Source organism: Rhinolophus ferrumequinum, chromosome 9 (assembly GCF_004115265.2).
Source record: "Rhinolophus ferrumequinum isolate MPI-CBG mRhiFer1 chromosome 9, mRhiFer1_v1.p, whole genome shotgun sequence".
NCBI lineage: Eukaryota > Metazoa > Chordata > Mammalia > Chiroptera > Rhinolophidae > Rhinolophus > Rhinolophus ferrumequinum.
The window spans coordinates 24520705-24540485 of record NC_046292.1 but is presented as its reverse complement, the minus strand read 5'-3'; the positions used below and the strand labels follow the sequence as shown (position 1 = coordinate 24540485).

The 19781-nt window shown below is 32.1% G+C and overlaps 1 protein-coding gene across 5 annotated transcripts in view; it reads right to left on the bottom strand.

Moving 5' to 3' along the window:
* ZMYM4 (zinc finger MYM-type containing 4) overlaps positions 1-19781 on the bottom strand; it is a 131229-nt gene that overhangs the window by 27431 nt on the left and 84017 nt on the right. For all 5 annotated transcript variants that reach the window (XM_033114939.1, XM_033114938.1, XM_033114942.1 and 2 more), the window contains 15 exons: positions 15458-15542; positions 14962-15217; positions 10810-10984; positions 10497-10709; positions 8699-8849; positions 8100-8215; positions 7417-7692; positions 7093-7243; positions 6142-6314; positions 5454-5604; positions 4759-4899; positions 4389-4426; positions 3320-3464; positions 1012-1127; positions 97-268 (listed from right to left, as the gene is read on the bottom strand). In XM_033114939.1, coding sequence (XP_032970830.1) covers positions 97-268; positions 1012-1127; positions 3320-3464; positions 4389-4426; positions 4759-4899; positions 5454-5604; positions 6142-6314; positions 7093-7243; positions 7417-7692; positions 8100-8215; positions 8699-8849; positions 10497-10709; positions 10810-10984; positions 14962-15217; positions 15458-15542 — 2359 coding nt within the window. The remainder of the gene's footprint in view (positions 1-96; positions 269-1011; positions 1128-3319; positions 3465-4388; positions 4427-4758; positions 4900-5453; positions 5605-6141; positions 6315-7092; positions 7244-7416; positions 7693-8099; positions 8216-8698; positions 8850-10496; positions 10710-10809; positions 10985-14961; positions 15218-15457; positions 15543-19781) is intronic.

Genomic DNA, 19781 nt, shown 5'->3' with positions numbered 1-19781 from the left:
TAAAAACACCTTGACTGCCCGATATTTAAAATTACTTGAGTTACCTGAAAATCTGTAGGTGTGTTTTTTCTTTCTTTACTTTAAAATTATACCAACCTCCCTGGGATAATGTCTTCTCCTTCTCTTCATCTTCTGTAATCATTTCTGCCATCTCAAGGAGATCAGCTTCAAATGAATGTGAGGGAAGCTTTTCCTTAATGTCTTCAATACTCTCAGTAACTTTATCTTCATTATCCATTGAGGATGGAATAAGCATAGGGACAGGCATCTGAAACACCAAGGATAGACTGAAGTTTCTTGGAGGATACATTCATCATTAAATGTATTATTTGTAACAAGTTTTAAGTACTAAAATAATCAACAAATTCAAGATATTTCTATTGCTAATTAATTAAAATAGTCTTGCTAGTTTGTTTTTCTAAGACAATGGCCATTTAAATAAAAATTCAGTAAGAGGTTTTCTGGAAACTCAACAAAACATCTCTGAATCTTCCAAAAGAATAGTTATCTAGCACATTTTTAAAAAAATTATATTTCTTGCTTAACATTTTCATACAACTGTTTCCCTTAAAAATTCAGTACTAAGAAAAAATATATTTCCAGCAAAAAATGAATACACTTTTCTTTAATAAAAAGTGAGAATCATGTAAATCACAGTATTCATCTTTTACCCTTGCTAGAATCTAGTGTTCTAACACACACACATACACACACTCACACACACACACACACACACACACACAGAGTTTCTGATCTTTTTCTATGTGAGTGGTCTTATTGTTGTATGAAACACTGTAAAAAAGCTCCATCATAGCCTTCTCTCAGAAGGCAGTGTACAAATAAAGGCAGTCCTTTATATACCCCACTTTAAGTAATACAGTAATATGATAATAGCCAACCAGAGTCGGGTGTATTTTACCAACAAGTGAAAAGTTTTTAATGAAGCTACAAAATTTTAATTGAAGAAAATGTGTACTAAATTAATTTTAGTCTCTATAAATGATTACTCACTGGAACTGGGATTCCAAATGGGACTGGAGCATACTGAGTATAAAGATGAAGAGGTATGGGCACAAATACTGGTACAGGAACTGGCACCACAATGATCTGGGGAGAGCTTGGCGTATCTTTTAATGAAAATAAAAATAACAAAACCAAAGAGGGTTAGAAACAAGATTTTAATTAAAATTTTTTTAAAGCACACAGAGATTTACAGTTCAAAAGAAATATAATCTATGATACTAGGAGTTCATAGAAAGGAGACACAACCGAAGTAGCAAAAAAAGGTTTGAGTACAGCACTAACAAAAAGTGGGTAACACAATGATTATCAATGATATGAGGATAAAATTAATGAAAGATATAATTTGGATGAATGAATGAATGGAAGAATTGGAACAGGGATCTTAGAAGAGGGGTATGGAAAGCTGTTAACATGAATAAGTAGGGTATGTTAAAGAGAAGACTGAATAGATACAAGGGCTGTTTTTGTGAGGCTATAGTGCACATTATTAAATCATTTCTAGTAGACAGTGGGGAGCTACTACAGATCTGTTAACACAAAGGAATGTGATGAAAATCGCATTTAAAAAGATTAATTTGGCTGCCATCTCAGCATGGAATAAAAAGTATATAAAGTATAAAAGTAGGAGGCAATAAGTAGGTAGAGCTAAGATGATGAAGGCCTGAATTACAGTGGTTACGATACGCACAAAAAAAGAATAAATATATACAGCTGATGTCCTAAGGTACTAAAAAAATGAAACAGAACTTGGAAACTAACTTAAATATGAGTAGAGAAAAAGTAGGAAGGATGGAGGATTCATTCAATTTTTTAACAAGTATCTGTAGAGTCCTTTCTATGTGCCAGAAAAAAACACTAGATAACTATAGAATTATTAATGTAAGTGAAAAAGGTAACGCTAGTCACAAGAAGTGAAAAGCTGACAATTTGACTTGGGTTAAAGGTAGGAAATAATACAGGATCAATTTTTTCATGGTACACTGGATGTAAATAATAAAAAAATAAATGTTATCTGAATATACATGTCTGATAACCAAGCTATATAATACTAAATAAGTCACTATTGATACAATCAAAATATAGGACTTAGTCATCTATAACCTTGCTACCCATGGACCAGTAGCACTGACATTACCTGGGGGCTTGTGAGAAATGTAAAGTCTCAGGCCCCAGTCAGAATATACTCAATAAAATCTTCAAATAATTCATATGCATATTAATGTTTGAGAAGCACTGGCCTACAGAATAATCTTCCACATCGAGGAATCTAGAATTCCTTTCTAGTTTAAAAATTCTGGGGCTTTCATTTGGCAGCATGAGCTGCTCCACAGACCCCTTCCCTAGTGAAACAAGCAAAGCTGGTGAAAACTGTTTAAAACAACCTTTTAATTATTTGGAAATTGTCTGTAGGGCATACAGCAAATGGAGAAACATTCATTCAAGAAAATCTACTGAAATACAGTAAGAAGTGGGAGTCTATGATAGTTGATCTATCACCTGCTCCATATCCCCAGCTCAGTCAGTTCAATTGACAGAAGCTACACTCTGGGTGGGTGTGGTCAGTCAGCCCCCAGTCAAGGGTTATTATATCTAGCTCACCAGGAGGGGCAGGCCACCATCGTTTCTCATGCCCTCAAACATCAAGTTCAAAACATTAATTTCCTGGGGAGTCTGGCTGACAGGCTGGAGGCTCCCTTTCTCTACCCAGCTCCCACCCGTAGGATAGAGTCCCTACAGGAACAACAGGCTAAGAATAGGACGGTCTAAATCACAGTCACCCCAGATCACTTGTAGGGAAGATTCCATACCAGGAGAGGCAAGCTGAGACGATCAGAGGCTAACAACCCTCCCAGCATTCAGAGAAATAGCTCAGAGATTATGCCTTGGGGAGAGGTAGTTCATAAGAAAAGAAGCTCTAAAACTCTCCTCAAAGGAATTAACTTTATTTGAAACATAGTGTAGAAAAGTTCAAATCTAGGGGTAAAACAATAATTCTTCTTAATTAAGACCCTGTCTATATATAATTTCAAAGTCTATACTTACTCTATACTAATACACTGTCATTAATAAGGAAATTAAATGAAGTGTTCACACTATGATATTATCAATTAACTACCTTCTCTTTGCCATAACTTGTTACATCTTAGATGGTAAAAATACCTAACTCACAGGGATGTTGTGAGGACTAATCTGAACAATGTATGTAAGCAGCCAAACACATTATCTAGGAAATATAGGCAGATCCCACATTCCTTTCCCCTAAAAAAATTAAATGGAGCAAGTACAAGGAATATACCTGTCTGGCATTCTTTGTTTTGGGTATGTGGTTTGCATGAGGTGGCTTTAGTCTGTGTGATGGGTTTGCACAATAAAGCTTTATTCTTCAAAAGTCTTGGAGGCTGAGAAGGTGGCAGTTTCAGGGCATCTGTTTGTGTACTTGCCTAGTTAAAAACAAAAATTAAAAGAAATCAAAAACAAATCTAAGAAACCAAAAAGGTTTTCAAAAGCTTATCATTACAGAAAATATTATAATTTCTAAAGAAATACTATATTGGAATTACATGGAAGACACAGAAAATAAATATTCAACTAACTATGTAAGAAATATAATATTCCTGAAATAGCAATAAAGGAATATTTTGATAACTATATGTTAATTCTTAATATATCTAATTATCAGTTTTGTTTACCAAGAAAAATGCTATTTCTATTGTAAGCCATTGTTGATGAATAACAAAGTTGGCTGAATTTAAAATGAGAACTGTTTCTTCTTGACTAAGTGTTAGAAGCTTTAGTTTCACGATAACTAGAAATAACAGAATGACTGATGATCATTTGAGTGACTTGAAAAAAGATATGAATGTTATCCCAGAGACCAGGAAACACTTTAAAAATGTCATTGTTTTAGTAGTTTTTCTCATTATTTATTTTCTTCTTATTTTAAGAGACAAAGCAAAAAATATTGAGTAAAAAAGAGGAATGCTTATGAATAGCGTTATCTGCACTGGGTGAAAAACAAACTACACTTTATAAATATTTTATTTACGATCTGACTATATTATAAATGCCCCCAAAAACATTTTATGCCTGAATTCTGGGCAATTTACTTTAAATGAATACAACTAAGAACAAAAACAAAACTTCAGTTAACTACACAGATAGCAAGAATTCAAAAAAATATGAAGTATATAAGACCTAGTTAAATAAACAGAAAATCCTATTCCTGAACAAAGATTAAATGAGCTCATGAAATTTATTTTATTAAATAAAAAATAAAGAAGGGCAAATTAGCTTAGACATATTCGTACTGCATAAAAAAAATGGAAAGTAAATACAGTGGCAATACCAATAAAAATAAAACTTACATCCCCTATGATTTTCGCTGTTACTGTTGGAACTGCACCTGATATAAATTAAAATATATATTTAGGATCTTATACAATTAAACATTAGCATTAAAAGCTGATTATTGGACAATAAACACAAAGTCTCTCATAATAAAAACATGTGCTATCTTAATTTAATTCCAGGGAAGACTAGCATATAAAGTATAATACAAAAAAAAGAGATCTGGAAATTATGAAAACATTAATGCCCTCGCAGCACACGGTGAGCCACCATTCCTAATGTGAATGTGTCAAATATATGAAAATGATTACTGACAGCAAAAAGATAGAGAACCACTGCATTCACTTCAAAAAAGGCCAGATAAAATGCTTTTAAATCAAGTCATACCTTGCAAAACACTGTTAGAATTCACTGTGGGCTGAGCAGCAGGAGCACTTGCTAATGAGACTACATTAGCTATAACTGGAGTTGAATCTTTTCTTAGCGATGGGGGCCCTGTTGAAGCAGCTGACACCATGGAAATACTTGCTGATTAAAATAAACAAAAATTTTAAAACCTCATGTAATATAAATGCACATACATAGAAACCAACATCTCAAGACAGTTAAACAATGCTTTTAAGTTAGAGTAAATACTGTTCGAGCAGTCATTTCAGGATTAACTGGGTTTTTTCCTATTTTTTAATTGGTGAAACTTAAAAGTATTCCATGTGCTTTATCTTGCATAACTATGCAGATGGTATATTTAAGAGGCCATGTGATTTAGATTCTATGTCCTTTGATATAGTCTCAAATCCTTTTCCTAGGGAACTCAAGGTGTCTATATCCAATTATAAAACATTAACTGTCATTCTTTTCCATAAAGTTCTTAGTTTATTTGATTCAATATGCCCAGAGAAAAGTAACAGAACTCATTTACTGGGCTTTAATTTAACGTGTTAAATAAAAAAGGATTTAAACGTTAACGTCATTTGAATAGAATGAAATTTATGTTTCACAACATTATAGACAATTGTTTAATGTTCCCAATCTGTAGAACAGTAGTCACGCACACTGATCAGAAACTAAAAGTTTAATTTTACCCGCATTGTTTTGTGAAGGTGGGTCACACATACTTTGCTGATTACAGAACATCAAGATACAAAGCAGGTTACAGAAATGTTTCATTTCTCCTCTCCATTTCAAGGACTCACTGAGTTTACCCTGTCGCTTACAACCATCACATTTGGCCATCTGAAAAAGAAATAGAAGATATTAAAGGAGTAAGAAACAAACAATCTGTGGTCTGACAGAATAACAGCAGGATACACATAACAAGTGAGGAAATTAACTTAGAATTTAGGTCACAAAAGTGAGGGTTAACTATCCTAAAATGGTAAATGTTTATCTATCAATGATTTTACACTAAACATTAAAAAAGATCACACTACAGATATGCCAATAAATAGTAATTTAAAAACAGTGAAATGAAATAAGACCTACCTTCCTGAAAGACTTCAAAAGACAAATTCATTTTAGTTAAATAATAAATGCATAAAACTATAATTTTTAAATATTTTAGTATCTTAAAACTGTTATGTATTTTACAAAGAAATTAAAAACAAAAGGAATATAACTCAGTGACATTAAAGTCTCCAAAATCTTTTTTTTAATGCTGGAGGAGAACATAATACATTTAATACTTGAAAGTATAAATGATTAAATTTCCTTCATACTCCATTAAATAACAAAAGAAGGGAATAATGTATGAGGAATGTGAATTATGTTTACCTGATAGAACAGAACTGTGTATTTGGACATGCATTCTTCACAACAAAACTCTTCCACCTTCCCCCCCAAATTATTCTGTACCAATTTGGGAGATGTCTGTAAACAATAACTGCACATTTTACAGTGATTTCCCCAGAGTTTTACCAAGTCATGTTTATAAAGCAATTTGCAACCTGAAAAAAAAAAATCAAGAAAGAGAAAATTAACATTAGAGAGAAATATTAAGTATCTCCATATTTAATTTAAATGCCCTCTAATACAGTTTGCACATTTGGGTCCTCACCAATTAGTAGATCAAGAAATCAATATAGAGGATCGATATTATCATTTAGAAAATAATATAGTGTATATCTAGGAAAAGTCTATTTGTTTCATGAAACTTTTGTTTTATTTGGGTATGTGGTAACATACTGGGTCACAATGTAAAATGCATTTCTTTTGTGTTGTGGTCAAAAGGTCTGAAAGCCACTAGTTTAGTAGGCTAACCTTATGCAGTTTTAGAATAAAAAAATATTCTAAACATATACTATAATCATTTAAATAAAGGAGAAAATATACCTCATATGGATATACAAATTCAGATCACTTATATTCAGAAACACAAAGGCTGTTTAAAACAAGAAAAGTATAATCTTAGGATGCTACCAAAATTTAAGGAGTTTCCTTTAGAAGTGCTATAACTAAAAGATCCCTATCAACCTAATAATATTAAATGTTTTTCACATTATCACCATCTTCTGTATATACTTGGAGGATCTTTTCTTTCATTTTAACAGTTATATGATATGAAGGATTAGATGAGAAAAGAGTAAACAGGTGTAAACAAAACAAAAAGGCTTTGGTGTTATACAGAGGATAAAATAGATAAACGTACGGAGTAACAGCTTAAATCATCAACTACTTTTAAAACAATCAACATGCTCATTAGGTAAGATAATCTTGTGTCTTTACCTTCACTACAGAATGACTTGTCAGCACCTGAGAATCGCACAGTCTCCTTTACAATTTTCTCAATTTTACAATATTCACACATTGCCATTACATTATTTATTTTCTTATATTCATCAGAACAATTCTTGCCACAAAACTGAAACATTTTACCCTGCAAAGAAATAATCGTTAATTACTAATTAAACATTTGGTTTATCTTATGGAAATTTTTATTCCTCTTCCTTTGAAAGCAAATAGTGTAATTTTGAAAGATGAAAAGCCAGAAACAATTTTACAGATAGACCAGTTTACCCTCAAACCCTTTATCATGATCCTATACTTTACCTTATAGTCAAGAAGTTCTGGTTTTGTGCCAAAAAGACGGTTACAGTGCTGACACTTAAGTTTTACAACACTTCGTGCAAACCCAACATGTTGAGATTGGGCAGCAAGACGCTGGAGACCAGCTGCAGCAGAGCTATTGATGGAGGTGGGAGAAACAGCAGAGGTGTTACCGCCTCCTGCTGACACTGTTGAACCTCTGGGGATGCTTACAATTACTTGGCCCTGAGACAAGGGCACTACCGAAGAATTCATTCCTGTTGGTTTGTTAAACAAATTCTGAAAAAAACAAACAAAAAAGATCAGTCTCACCACTTGTTCAAATAAGTAAGTACTGACTGTCTAAGTATGCCAAGCAGAGTTCTAGGTATGTAAGATACATTTGTGAACAGGGAAAACTCCCTGCCTTTGAATGGGGGAGGAGTATTTATATCCAAACTTAAACAATTTTAAGTCTTCAAAAATAATATCCTCCCAACAGATAATCTGGATGATAACAGTACCATTTAATTTTAAAGAAGACAGTTAAACGACATGCCTCCAATTAAGGATGAACCAAAAAATCTAAGTTTAATAGGACTGAGATAGAAATTTAGCAATCTAGGCACTAGAAACATCTAAAAAGTTTACATCACTATAGTAGGCCACTTACTAACTGGAGAAGAAGAAGATTCCTGAAGCCATACCTGGAAAGCTACAACACAACTGTAGCTGCAGAAGTTGCGTATACTTCCATCTGACATGGCTAGGTGATACTGAGGGATTGCTGAGGTTTTACAACTGTTACACTGAACTTGTACACCTTAGCAAATTAAAATAAAAACTAATAAGTAATATATACAAATGTACACAAATGTATGAGAAGATAAATATTATACAACATATGAAAATTCAAGGGCCAGGTCAAGTTGCAACTGAAACTAAACTAAACCCCATCACATATAGACAAAACTAACCTAATGTTCAAAATATTTTTTTAAAGTTGTCATACCTTGAAACTATAAGATAAATGTATCCTGAAATAAGTCAGGTGTGGATAAAGAAAATACATTAAGGAAACCATATGAAATTCTTTTGGTAAGGAGGAATGTACAAATAGGAAAGCAAGTAAATAAACACAAAATAAGCAATTAAGGTAAGAGATGGTATTTTACAACACAGATCTGAAATATTTTAAATTTATCTTAAAAAATCAACCAAATCTTGACAAAAATCTGTATTATACAAAGCAATAACCATAATTTTTCAACTACTGTATTGATATAGTTTACAAAACGAATATTACCTGCAGAAGTAACCATTTTAACTCGGTAAGCAGATAAGCAATTAACAGAACAGAAAAGCTCTGTCTTTCCCAAGCTATTGGTATTTTCAATCATTTCTGCTGAGGATCTCAATGATTTGCAAAGCGCACATGGTGTAATTTTGGCTGATTTCTATTAAGAGAATAAAATAACATTCATTTTTACCAAATTGCAAGTAAAATCATAATTCTTTGAAATGTTTATACTTAAAACTGTTGAAATATTTTAAATTAGTGGCTTTCAAACTTTTATGATTACAATCCTCAGTAAGAAATAAATTTGACAGAAACCCAGTACGCACACACTTATGAGGTTTTATTTGTGTATTATACAATGTGCCAGTTTCTATACTAGGTGCTTTCTCTTTCTTACTTCATATAATCCTAAAAACATCCCAGTGAAGTAGGTAGTATAATACCTATTTACAGATAAGAAAATAGACTCAGGTAGTTTAACTGCTTTCCCCAAGGCAAAATTCTACTTGAATAGAAAGTTTGGGAAACAAAAGAAGGTCTGCTTTACTTCTAAATCTTAAGTTCTTTTTCTACATCACAGTACATATTAATAAGTGAGAAATGTAACAGGTAGTAGCTAAATTATAATAAAATTAAAATTAAGATGTTTCAACCTATTTCTCCTCTTGTGGGATATGAAACATCTTTCAACTGACTGAATCAAGTCAGTTTTAGTACTTGAAACAGTATCAGGAAAACAGTCTTTTGGACAAAGATAAAACACATGAAAATATTGTTGGGGGTTTTTCCTACTGTGAGAGCCAAAACAAAGTGTTTCTAAAAGAAGGAATAAATAGTGAAGCTATGCCCTTTCAATGGGTTTGTATATTAACCAGAAATAAATGGAAACACTGTATAATGTTTAAAATTCCAGAATTATTGCAAAGTTTTATGAACAATTTAAATAAATTTCCCAATCAACATTAATAAATTCACAAATTTTGGTAGACGGTATAAAAATTCACTATTCTAAGAAAAAGAACGATCAGCAAATGCACTGAAACAGGACATTGTAAAATTTAAAATGCAAAAAGTTCTTACTATGTCTTTGGGTTTATCAATCTTAAAATCTAATTTATGATCAAAATTTACTAATGAAATATAAATTTAGTATAAACAAAATTGCGTAAGACATTCCTCATATAAGAATTAATCCAATTCATCCTCTACAAACCTCAATTCACAAAGTAATATATAATCCACACTTATTTATTATTTTCTATTTCATGAAGAGGACAGAAAACCTTTTAAATAATTAAATAGTAAGATGTTTATTTTCTGAATTGCAATTTCAACCATATGGATTTGATTTCAAGAATACAAATACAACTTGGACCTTACCCTGTCAAAAAAAAAGTGTGTGTGTGTGTGTGTGTGTGTGTGTGTGTGTGTAAACTGAAATATATTCCAAAGATTAGAAAGCTACACACCAAAGGATGGGATTGGGTATCTCTGGGAAATGCATTATTTTTCTTCTTTGTGCTTTTCTAAATTTTCAAAATCACGAATCACACATGAAGTAAAAAAGCTATACCCTAAAAACATCTATTTCAAATGCATGAATAGAAATATATGCTACTTACAAACTCTATTACAAAGTTTTTAACAGGCATTCATTCGACTACCATTTATATGTAAAAATATTAATTAAGCTAATAATAAGATCTTAATATTTTTGTGACAGCATTTTCATAAATAATTTCCACCAAAAAATTTAGATACCCCTAAAATGAACAAGACACCGGGATTAAATATGGTCATGTACCTGCTTATATGCTGTGACACACGTTGAACTACAAAACTTCTTAGACTGCCCCTCTATCTGAAGCATGTGGCATTGTCCAGAGCCACTGTAACAGTAACCCCCACAGTTCTCACAACAGTTCATGGTGAGGTTGTTAGCAGAGCGAAATTTAGAGAAGCAGGCATCACTGCAAAGTTTATGTACCACATTTTGGTAATTAACTTCATGTCGAATCTAGGAATTAAAAAATAACAAGCAGAGACCATCAAAAGCTGTTCTTTAAACACAAACTTTAGACTCTTCCCTTCCCCCCAAAAGTAAAAGAATAACTTACAACAGCATTCTTCTGACACATGCTGCATTTGGTTGAAATGCTATTTGTATTTATGGTAACAACAGGTTTTCTTTTCAGTTCATATGTTGACAAACATGACTGACTGCAAAAATCTTTACTAATGGTGGTATTTTCAAACTGGGCACTGATCACATCCTTTGGATTTAAAATGTCTCTAAAATGGTAACAAAGATAAAATAAGCCACAGTATTTAATTCATTTATTTTCTTTTTTTGTCAGCTAAATAAAACAGAGGCAATTATAGTGTAGGGAAGGGCACTGATACTTAAATCAGAAAATCTGGGTTTTCTTGGATAACTTAAAAATTGCTTTGATCCTTAAGTTCTGTTCTATCAAATGAGAGAATTAGTATACTATATTTCCAGATTAAAAGGATATATATCAGTTATCATTCATTATCTGTGGTAGGTGGAATTATAGGCATCTGTAATTCTTTAGGTTCTTTTGTATTTTCAAAACATTCTTTAAAAATAATATTACACTTGAAAATTTTGAAAACCGCTATCTTTTAAAAACAAAAATACATTTCATACTACAGTGTATATTCTAGCATGGTTATATAAAATTGAGTATTTCCCTATCTAAATAATTTAACTTGTAGGCATTAGTAGCAAAAGCAATGAAAATAAAAACCCTAGTGATTAAGGCTTCCTACCAATCCATACCTTATCTCATTGGCAAACAAGTACAATTACATAGTAGTTTATCAGATAGTTTTAGTGTAACCATTTTAAAAACCAATTTTTAAAAATACTTTGATGAAATTTTCTTAACACCTTCACCCTCAGTAAATAAACTGTGTCATATTCATTCCTGCATCTTAAACAGATTATACTAACAGAGTACTTTTTAGAAAAGATTGCAAATATCTCTGCTTCCATAAAAGATAATAGTAAACATAATGGGACTCATCACAAGGAACACCTGACATTGCACTTTGCAATGTACTATACAGAGGGTGCCAAAAAAATATATACACATTTTAAGAAAGAAAAACTGTATTAAAATCGTAATAATATATACCGATAACAAAGATGAATACAAGTCACGTTTGACTTCTGCAACTACAAGAGGTGCTCAAACTGGTTACTAGCAGCGTCCAGACACTTCTGATTACAGGGAATTACTGCTTGAGCAACATTCACCAAAATGTCCACTTGTATACATTTTATTGGCACCCCTGGTATAACTTCATACCTCATTTTCTATGCTTAACAGTTCCAGACTACTCTTTCTGCATTTCTTTTTTTTTCACCTTTACAGCTTTTTAATTAAGTTTTACTGTATTTCATTTTAGAGGTATTTCTTGAGCCAGGTACTAGCTAAACCCTGTATCAAGATATGGTACAAACATGAACTCAAGGAGCTCACAGTATATTGGGACAAACAGATAAATAATATATAAAATACTGTAACAGAAGCATTCTTAAAATATAACAGAACAGTGTAACAATTTTGAAAAAGATATGTATAATGTACTACAGAAAGAAAGAAACAATCATTTCAGATAATATGTGACATGAAAGGCTACCCAAAAGAAGGTGACATTTGAGCTGGATCTTAAATAGGAGTTTCTAAAAGGTGAAGGGGATAAGCGTTGGGGAACAGCATGAACAAGGCAATGGAAGTATAAATGTAGGTACTTCTCACTGCTCTCAGTAGACTCAGGGTCCAATTATATTACATCTTATTATAGTAGAATACAGAATGAGAAGGCACAATCTCATTCCAGATAGTGAAAATTCAGAACTGATACAGACAATCCTGAAACAGTTACTTCGAGTGCCATTATAACAAGAAATCTGATCTTTCTAACCGTATTAATAAAATCACCCTCCAAATTACTTTTTATGTAGGATTTGAAATATATTTTTTAAAAACAAATCATTAGGTCCCTATTATTAAGGAAACCTAAAAATTAAATGATCGTTAGCCAAAATACATCCAGTTTAGGATAAATTCAAGAAGTTAAGAGATATGGTTAATAAAAGATTAAGAAAAAATTGTTATTCCAATGGCTAATGAGTGGCCTTCAACCTAAGTGCTCCTGCTATATTTCTACTGATCTATAAAAAACAACAGTAGCTATCAGGAAGGAAAGCTTTTCTATCTACACCTATTTAAATTAAATTGAAATCCTTATTATAGGGATTGACTTACAAAGTAAACCTGTTTAACTATTAATATATGGGTTATGAGGGAGAGGGGGAAGAGACGCATGTGCCAAAATTAACCAGTTATGTGACACTGAGCAAATCTTTAACTTCTTTGAATCTTATTTCCTTATATTTAAGGTATAATCCAATTCAACAATTTTATAATCAGATAACCAGATTATCCCAAACTGTTATAATGATTGTATAAATAAGAGGGGAAAAAAGGGAAGGGAAAGTGGTGAAAAGGAGATGAAAGAGTAGTTCAGGAAGTAAAATGGAATACAAGGAAAATAAGATTGATCAGTGGTTGAGAACTGAGTGACAGGAGAAAAAGGTATTCTGTAATGAGAAGGGGAAAAAGTAAGAAAGAGAAAATAAAAAAGAAAATGAGGTGATAGGCAGATAACGAGTACTTGAAAGAAGAACAGAAAGGAACAAATGAAAAAGAGCAAGGGATAAAAAAGGGGTAACAGAATAACTGAATGAAGAGATAGAACAGTTAAGAGTCAAGGAATGACAGGTTGAAAAAATGGAAAATTTATGGATAATACCAAATATAACAAAAAAAGAAAAATGTAATCTTAAAGAATTAAATTACATAAGATCAAGACAGAGATAAGATATAACATGTAGGCAAAAATGACCTGTCTCCAGATAACACTAAGCAAATACCAGAGACCACAGGGATATAATAAATTTAGGTGAAAGAATAACATATGTGGACAAGAATTTAAAAAACAAAGAAAAAGGGTACACATTTTAAAACTTCTTTGAGTTTTCTATGGTCATTTTGAAATTCACTCATAAATCTCTGAAAGTAGTATCTATGACTATTATTATGAAAGGAAAATATCGTTGAAATTTTAGAAAGTGCTGATTCCTAAAAAATTAAAGGAAGAAACATAAAAGGATGTTATTACATGAATTACTTCATTGCAAAATAGGAAACAGGGAAAAAAGCCTATAAAAATTGTAATTTTCAAGTTGATTTAGAATCCGATGGTGAATATACCAGAATATAGAAATTAGACATGTGGTATATTAAGTAGTCATTTTTAAAAGCATGTTTCATAATTCAAACAGTATAAAGAAACAAGTCTACTTTTGCTAAATCAAACTTGAAACATAGAGGGATGTGCATATGACTAACTTTCAGAAAAACATCTAACCATATTCAAATTTCTTTTAAAAGTCTCTTATCTATATGCCTTTTTCCAATTGAACCAGAAGAGGGAGCATCTTTTTCCTTTTCCAGACAGAAAGGGCAGCATCCCTGTGAGGAACTATAAACACAGATACCTAAACTAATAAATCATGGTTTAAGTAGCTTAATAATAGAAACCAAAGTGTTTCAGAACAAGAGCATTATTCAGATTTTTCTGACTTAAAGTTTTTATCACCTCACAAAATCAGCCAAAATTAGTTCATAGTACCGTGTTTCCCCAAAAGTAAGACCTAGCCGGACCAACAGCTCTAATGCGTCTTTTGGAACAAAAATTAATATAAGACCTGGTCTCTAATGCGTCTTTTGCAGCAAAAATTAATATAAGACCCAGTCTTATATTACAGTAAAATAAGACCGGGTCTTATATTAATTTTTGCTCCAAAAGACGCATTAGAGCTGATGGTCCGGCTAGGTCTTATTTTCGAGGAAACATGGTATGCTCATATAATACCCCTAAAAGGGTACAATTTTTGTATTATAAAGCATCCCAACTAACAAGGATGAAAAGGTTGGTTTCAAAAATATCTCTTCATATATAAAAGGCACATTATTTAAAGTTTAAAAGAAAACTGAGCACCTAGTATCCAGAAAGAATGGAAGCATATTTGTTGGTACTAAATAACATGATATTTCTAAAAAATAAAATAAAATAAACACATAGAAATGTAGAAAATTAAATACATGGATAAGAACAAAGTATCTTAAAAGAAAGGAAACAAACAAAGAAGATAATTTAGAATTCTGCTATACTTAGAGCAACTTGAACAAGTTTTCTTGGTGGGAGGAGGCGGTGGGCGGGCAGGTGGAACGGTATAACCAGTGAGGCACAGTGTGGAGCAGAAAAGCTGTGTAGACCCTTTCCTCTGATAAGCAGTTTGCCCCTTCTGGAGGATTTTCTTGCAGCCAGAACAGGAAACTCGAACAGCTGTGGCTGGAACTGAAGGAAGCATTTTATTCATGCCAGATGACGTCAGAGAAGGCTGAAAACCAGTAGTCAATTGTGGAGCTTTAAAAAAAAATTGAAAGAAAAAATGTTTTACTTTTTACCATGAATTTTAAGTATGCATCCTTTCTTTCTCTTCTAGAGCTGGTCTTGAAATCCAACACTAATTATGCAATATACAACTAAAGCCATTCTAAATGGGCAGAGAGAACTGCCTCGTTTACTAATACAAGAAGATACTCTTCTCACTCGTATTGGTCAGAATAAACATACATGATTCATTTATTCAGTTCTGTTTCTTACCAAGAGGACTGCCACTGACTGAAAACACAGCACTAATTTTCAGTTCTCCCTCTTGAGTTTTTTGCTGTTGGCCATGACTGTACTCCTTTTAAAAAAAGAAAATAAATACGTAGAGGAAAGAATGAATACAATGTATCTAAAGAAATCCAGACATTCAAGACATGTTACTATCACTATATCGAGGTGGAAAATGTTTATTTACTACATTAATATTAATAAGAAATAACAGCAGCAAACTATAATTACAGTAAGGGTACAAGTTTGTATAGGCTAAGAGAGTAAAACAGCAAAGAAAAAACCAAAAACGTCAGGTATCTAATTAGCTTGTAGCACTACCAGATATTTACAAATTATTCTTGATAACTGTATTATTACAGTATTTAAACTGTAGTTCATTATAAAAGTAATACACACTATACAAAATTTAGACAAGTAGAAATAAGGATGACATTCTAATCATATTTCCATCACCCCAAAACAACCACTGTCATTCTTTTGGTATATTTCTTTCCAGTCTTTTCCCCTCCTGCATTCAGAGGTTTTATTTCTTTACATGGTTGCAATTATAGTGAATATACCAGTGTTATAAAATGACTTTCGGGTCACGTGAATCAACCGAGCATTTGCATATTATTACACATTACCCAAAATAACTTCGAGTGGCTAAATATCAGTGTTTTTTAAGTTGGAGTCCAAGAGTCCTTAAAATCTATAGATATACTCTAAGGAGTCTGAGAATTCTAAAAGAATTATTTTTTAAAACTGTCTTTGTTTCAATAACCTTTTTAGAGAATGTAAACATCTGTTAAGTCGCGAATAACCACATATAACTAGTTATATTACAAGTTTTCAGTGCTGTTGTTTGCTTTTACAATTATTGCATTGTGAAACCCCTAAGTGGTAGATTTAATTTTTATTTTAATTTGCTGAATCAAACTGAAACATGAGAAATCCCGCAACACTTCTTATTCTTGGAATTCTCAGGTAATTCCAACATACACCCTGTTTTTGTGGTGAGGGGTCTCTGTACAGTAAAGTTTGGTAAATACTGATATATTTTAATAGACATAGCAGATTACACAGGGAAGAGATTGGGGTGAAGTGAGTTAGTCACTCGCCTCAGGCACAAAATTAAAGTATCAAAAATTTCAGTAAACAAGATAAATAATATTTTAATGCAATATTTTTTATAATAAAAAATGCAAAGACCCATGATGCCAAAGACCACAATACCAAAATTTTAAATAAATGACAGGATCAGTATTGCTAATTTTTCCTTTGGATTCAAGCTCCAAACTGATGGCCCTGCATGGCATTGAGATTATATAACCTCAACCCAATGTTGGTCCATTTGTTTCCACACATTTGGTATAATCAGTAATGCCATGATGAATACCTTTGTGAATATTCATACTCTCATTTTTAGTATTAACATCTAAGGAAAGGATTTTTACAGTGGAATTAGTAGGTAAAAAGGTACATAGCAAGGTTCTTGATACACAATGACAGATTGTTTTTAAAAAGTTTAATTATATTTATTTTAGTTATTTGTGGAAAAAGCCATTTAAAAGGTCTTTTCCCACTGGTGTTTCAATCTGCAATTCTTTTTTTAATATCCATTTACAAAAAAGCATTATAATGTAACAATGCTAACCCCGTATAGCATGTTATCAACATTTTTTCAATATGTACTTTGAATTAAAATTTTATGAAGTGGTTTGTTTTTATGCCAAAAAGCTGGCAGTTTTTAACCTTTGTGATTCCCTCTATTTCTCACAAAGTTCAACTTCAGCAATAAAATTCTAAGAAAGTAGTTTCATTGTTATATAATATAGTGCTTTAATTCAGAGGTCAATAAACTTTATCTGCAAAGGGCCAGACACTAAATACTGACTTTGCTGGCCATACTATCAGAACTACTCAACTTTGTCCTGATAGTGCAAAAGCACCCAGATATAATATGTAAATGAATGAATGTGGCAATGCTCCAATAAAACTGTATTTACAAAAACAGTGTACAGAAAAACAAAAAACAGAAACACAAAAGGCAGGCTGGATTTGGCCCACTAAGGATAATTTGCCAACCCCTGCTTTAAATCCACCTGGGATATATTTATTTTGTCATATGATAGGCATTTTTCTTTTTCTTTCTCTGAATAGCTGTTGAATTCCTTCCACTCACCACTAACATATCAAATTCCTCAAAAAATATCTTTTGTGGCAATCTATTCTGTATCGTTATTAGCCTGACTAATCTTATGAAATCACACTATCCTAATGAAAATAATTGTGGGATCTTTAATCACTTAACAGAGTTTGCCTCTATCAACCTCTCTATTTTTTAGAGCATTTGTGTAATGTGTGTGTGCGTTACTATTTTTCTTCAAAACATTAGAACCTATAGATAGTTTCATCAGAATTATATCAAAACTATACCTTCATTAAGAATAACTGATCTCTTACATTTTTAAAAAAGTCTCACCATTCATTCAAGTTGTCTTTTATCTGACGCAAGTACTTTTTGGTTGCCTTGCTGTAGCAAAAGTGTATCTTCTCATCATATCTAACTGGGAAACAACTGATTTGTAGAATATTATCAATTTTTTACAACTAAAATTCAACCAGCTACTCCACTGAACTTTCATGAATTCCACTAATTCTCTAATAAAGATCCTTACCAGCAAATGATGATAAATTTTGTCTCCCCTTTTCCATTATTTCTTCTAATTTCTTTAACTTGTATTAGGTCGAAAATCCAACAATCCTACTGATGTCCACCAATAATGCTGACATCAGTAATTTGTGTTCTTTTAGTAATTATTAACAGTAGGTTTCCATCATTTCACTTTAAATTCAATGACAGTTATTGATCTGAAGTAGATATTTCCTTACCATGATCAAGAGAGTATTCTAAGAAATGCACGGTGAACTATACAAGATGTCTTTTGGCATCTAGATATCTATCTATGTTTTCTTATTTGACCTGTTGGTGAAGTTATACATTAAAAGATTTTATAATATTGACTCATCCTGACATTCCTACATTATATAGTATAATGCAAATTTCAAGTAAAATTTTTTTTTTTAATTTCAGAAAACTCCAGAAAAAAATCAGTACTCATTGGCACACTTTAATGGTCTCCCATCAGCTCTCTTTTTCACTATCTGTGACAGTACTCCAAAGTTCTGATACATTCCTTAAGCCTCAAGTACTTATTACTTATGTAATACAGTAAAGTAAGTATATATCTTAAGGACTCTGCTTATACAGTCCACAATGCCTTCAAGGCAGAATCGTGTTTATATTAGTATCCTCCCACAATGACTCGTTTTACAACTACTTAATAACAAATCAATGACTAACTTGAGAAGTGAAAATCTGATTACCCAAAAGCTTTCAGAGCAGAAAAACAGGTGTCAAAACAAAACCAAGAAATCCTTTACCAATACCTTTACCTTCCTTTTGTTTACCAAAAGGAAGATCCATAAAGGTATCCCAAGACAGTATCTCAGAAATGAAAAACCCAGCTCCTATAGCCATGTTATCTGGACATGGCAAAAAGAAGCCCCAACATTTAATTACTGCATTCTTATTTCCAACACTGTGGGACTCACTACTGTTACAATTAATTTGCTTTCCCATTCTGATCCATTTATTTCTATGAAAGATTATAGATTAACTTTCCTTTTATTATGAGCAAAAAGAATAGGAAAAAAATCATGATTTTAATGTAAAATTTATTGAATTTCCAGCTTTTAGAAACTATAGAAAAGGGGGAAAAATGAGTTTCTTTTTTCTTCTGGCTCTCTAAGGTTTCTATTTTAAAAACTTCTCTAGGCCTTTTTTTTTTTTTTTTTTAAATTAAACAGCTTTTATTTACAAAAAGATGGGTAGACTAATAACAATAAGACCTCGATTATGGCCCCAGATTGGCTCCTTCTTGGCCATATGTCCTTGAGTAACTAACTTAACCTCTAGGAACCTCAGTTTCCTTATCTACAAATGGAGTTAGTATCATCTACTCTGGCCTTCTGAAATAAGAGGAGGAAACAACATAGTACACGTAAAAGCTTCTGTAACTGTAAAAATACTACGGAAAATATTATAGTGACATGCAATAGGATTTGAATGAAGAAATGAAACTGGGAGGTCAAATGATGGTATGCCAGTAACAGACAGGAGGATGACACTGACAAACACAGAAAATCGTAACTGAGGAAATAAGAGCAAATTAATAGAAGAGGTGAAATTTATATATACACATTTCAACACCTTAGTGATTTATATGGGAAAGAAAAGAAATTAAAACCCAAATGAATTTTG